Source organism: Mesitornis unicolor, unplaced genomic scaffold, assembly GCF_000695765.1.
Source record: "Mesitornis unicolor isolate BGI_N332 unplaced genomic scaffold, ASM69576v1 scaffold4448, whole genome shotgun sequence".
Classification (NCBI taxonomy): Eukaryota; Metazoa; Chordata; class Aves; order Mesitornithiformes; family Mesitornithidae; genus Mesitornis; species Mesitornis unicolor.
In genome coordinates, this window is record NW_010203748.1 from 143,349 (window position 1) to 147,533 (window position 4,185).

Consider the following 4,185-nt stretch of genomic DNA (forward strand, 5'->3'; position numbering starts at 1 on the left):
GAACCGCTTTTATGAAGAACAGCTTTTTTTCTGTTGTTGAAAAACAGCATGCTGCACATAAAAAGAAATGGTAATATGACATATATACATACTTTTCAAAAGGCGTTACAGTGGGTTGCTAAGTAAAATGGTTTGGAATGTGGCCATGCTTTGGCAGTGATTTTTGATTTATTGCATTTTGGACCTGAATCTTGTGCAGCACAAACTTGTACCGAGAGCTTCTTTCAGTAAGGTGAGACTTTAAATGCATTTTCTGGAACAGTATGGATTCTGCATGTATCCTTTAAGTGCAAATGAAGAGAGGCTACACAGCTTAAATTGGAAGACTAACCTGGACATCTTTGAAGAAACCTGATTTTCCTTAAAAGTCTCGTGGACCTCTTTGCTAAGGAGTACAGGATCGAGCTGTTGCTGGAACCTTAGCTCCAGCTTCCAAATTGATCCAATGTTGCTATTCATAGGTCTCTTACAGTTACTCAGTATCCCTATTTTTTGTGGAAATATCACAGAAAACAATGCAGGCACAGCTCAAATTGGAGACAGCTGAGTATATATTACCTAGCCTTTGAGCCTGACTGCAGTAGAGCTGTCCTTGGCATCATGAGACCATTTATCTTTGCTCAGTTTATAAGAAGCTATTAGGAGAGAATGCTATGGGAAAGTGAGAAATAGTCGTCAAACAGTTAAAAAGGAAAAAAAGTGCTCAGTTATTCAGATAAACAAAAGTTGGTGTGTTCTCCTTGCTCCTGGCAGCATTGAAAGAGCCTTTTCTGCAGTCTCTGGTGGCATCATGGTAGGGCTGCTTTTCTGTCAATCAGTGCTTTGAGGGGAAAGTCAGGGTTATTTTAATTTAAAGCTATGACAGATGATGTAAATATTAAAATACTAGGTGTTACCTCAGTGATTACTTTTTAAAAGATTGCAGCTCTGTTGGCAGTGGCAGAAACTTGTATAAAGACTTGGACATTTAGTGTCTTGAGGGGTTGGGTTCAGGGGAAGAATTGCAATGAGACAGTTGAAAAGCAGCTGCCATTTCGTTATGTCTCCAGTAGTGTGCCACGGTTTTCCATTTTAAAAAAATCGCATGCAAAAGCTGCATTAAAAGTATGCCAACCTTTTAAGTTTTAAAGTGGGAACGGAATGGGAATAGACCACTGGGGCTGCCGTTTCTTCATCGCCTGATTAACTTCCCTCTGTTGCATCCCATTGTGGCTGGTTACTGAGAAATGCCTCTTCACAGGACTTGCAATTCTTTTATTCATTCAAATCAGACCTTAATATTCTTTGAAAGTTGTAAAGATGCACGTATCCTGCGTTAGTGTGCGCACACAAAAGACGACAGTGGTACTTACAGGAATGTTTCCATAGAATGACTATTTCTTTTTTATCCCGCGTGTCTTATACACGTATTCATGGATACGAAAAGGACGTTATTATCAAACAAGCTGAACTTTGTTGACAACACTCCCAGATATAAATTGGAGAAATGTTTCATAATCCGTAGTCAAAGCAGTCCGACTATGAGACCTAACTCGTGACACATGTCAGCCTCAGAAAGATAGTGTATTTTCTGTTTTTAAAGACTCAAACAAAACTTTTCACATTCTTCTTTGGAAAAATTGCATTTGAAGTCCTTTTTCACCCAAACACATTTTTAGATAAGAGCACACAAGTCTTGACATTATTTCATTTTGTTATGCGCATCTGTCAAGGAACAGAGATATGATACAGCTACTAAAAACTGATGATTGTGGAACAGTGAAACTTGACAGCATTTCATTTCCTTTATGTTCTGATTATACATTTATCAGGAAACCTGTATCTCTTCTAGTTGAGCTAGAAATTGGTAGAATTCAGGAACTCAAAGGCTTGGCAAAGAACCGTCCTATTATTTGGTATCATCTTACATTTTAGAGAAGTTGCTTGGTTGAGTCATTGTTAAAGCCTTTGCTTCTTCTTTCATTATTGTGGTTCGCTATCCAGAGATCACATTTCTATAGGCCCTATAACTGCTCCGCAGCACAAATTAAACGCCGGGATATTTCATACGTATACCTCGAAGTTTCAATGGTTGTCAATCATAGTTTGTAAAATATAGGGATTACAACCTGATATTAACATCCAAATCCATTGTGTTCATTTTATGTGTGAAAATGAGAAACCCTTGTGCAGACGCAAGATTTCACAGCTTCTTTGTCATCCTGTTTTTAATTTATCTCCATGTTTTGAGCTAGTAAAATGATTTTACTTATCAGTTTAATGTAAAGTGATGTAACATATCTATTTATCTGAGTTAACAGAATTTGAGTGGATCTACAGGTTGTGTGGGATTTTTCTCACGCTTTGTTATAATGTAGGATCATGCAGTAATTTTACTAATTTTAAAGTGACACACAGTTGCTGAAGGAAGTTCCTGTTGGGATTCCTTAAGGACATGTGTATGTGTCTACCATATTTATCTCCAGAAATGTTATTTGAAACGGAAAGGTGTTTGGTGTGTAATTACTCACAGAATCTGGTATTTTCCCTAGGTGTACTTCAGTAAGGATTACCCAGAAGTTGTTCAGAACGGTCAACTTGCCACAGACCCCTCCTTGGACCCTCCCTCAGGATTAAGCGTGACCGAAACTGCACTGTGATTCCTAATAACCCTAACTGTTTTCCATAGGATATAAACCTGAGAGCATCTCGACTCAGTGACAACATTGGCGAGTGTCAACGGGAGAGGAAAGGGAGAGGGCGATTCTTTGCACTGGACATCCTTCCTATTTAATACTCAGAAGAGAATTCTTGCTGTCCCTCTTTCTTTAATTTCAGTGCAATATGTTTTACTTTCCAACTAATTATGTTTGTGTTGCTAAGGAAAATAGGCACACTCAATTTTTATTTGAGAGTTAGATGGTAGAGATCTCTTTTATTTAAACAGGTGCAGGACACCTAACAGGTCTAGGGTGCATATTTGGAGCTCCTTAAAAAAATTGGAATGTGGCCTTTTTGTCTTTTGGAAATATTTTAAGAGAAGCAAAACCAGAATTTTTTTTCAGTGTCGTGACAGTTATGTCTAAATAGCAGACTCAGTAGTGTACAGGTTAGTTGAGTAGTGCAACTGTCTTTCTACCCGTCGTAAGTAGCTATGCAGGTTGGTAGAAAAAAGACTTGAACAAGCCAAAAAAATTTTTTCTTTTTGATAGCAAAAAGTACTATATACTTATTTTTTTGATAAATAATTCAAATAATGCCGTTCAAGTTGAATGTAAATATTAGTTTTATTTTGCTAAAATCCAAATGCTGAAAAATCAATCTCAGTCTTCTATACTTTAGAAGAAAATCACCACATTTGCACTGAAGAAATACTTAAATAATTTAACATACATTCCTCTTTTTATCCAGGTTATCAAAGAAAAAAGGTATTAAAATAACTTGAGGAAACGTTTGAATGACATGTAATTATACCTAAATACTGCGTACTACAAAGTTATCTTCAACACAACACATTGAAATGTATACATTATTTGCATTTATTGTGCCTTAATATTTGTGCCTTCAAGCCAAAGCTGTAACTGCAGGGTACACAACAAATTCATTAAATATATGTTAAAAATGTTTAACCTTAGTATATTTAACGTTTTGCATCAGGGGTTCTGTTGAACTCGAGCTGTTTGAAGTTACATCCTACCAGAATAGGTGGGAAAGTACAACCCGTAGTTTTGAGTGGCTGTTGCTGACAGAGAGAGGAATGCAGCGAGAGAGATGTTCAGTATTCGTAAGTTATGTCCTGATCCAGCAAAGCACTTTAACACAAAGGCACTATTTCCATGCTTAAAAAAAATAAAGCAAGTGCTATGCTGCTTCAGATTTTTTCATGTTTAGTGAGATACCTACTCTTTGAGGTCCAGTAGAAAATAAATCCATCTTTCTGATTAAAAGGCACAGAAGAGACTAAAAGGCAGTAGGACTCCTCAGGATATGGAAAATACTGTGCTTTTTAAAAACCACTGAAGATGCTTGCTATTACTTACCTTTGTGAGACAAGTGTTATTTACCCACTGTTCACCTAGTGGCCTAAAAGTAAGGCAAACACAGACGTTTCTCATTTCGAGCAGTTCTACCGGGAAATATCTGGTTCAAATGCAAAACTACTCTCTCCTTGTCAAGAAGTAAATTGAGGCCAAAGCCTGTGCCTAG

At 37.1% G+C, this 4,185-nt stretch overlaps 1 protein-coding gene across 1 annotated transcript in view; it reads left to right on the top strand.

The window, feature by feature from the left end:
• The window catches only part of ABCC4 (ATP-binding cassette, sub-family C (CFTR/MRP), member 4), a gene marked incomplete at its 5' end in the record, with an annotated part of 133,360 nt that extends 129,954 nt beyond the window's left edge, over positions 1–3,406 (top strand). Inside the window, one exon of the mRNA XM_010190819.1 lies at positions 2,532–3,406. Coding sequence (XP_010189121.1) covers positions 2,532–2,639 — 108 coding nt within the window. The remainder of the gene's footprint in view (positions 1–2,531) is intronic.
• Positions 3,407–4,185: the final 779 nt, after the last annotated feature.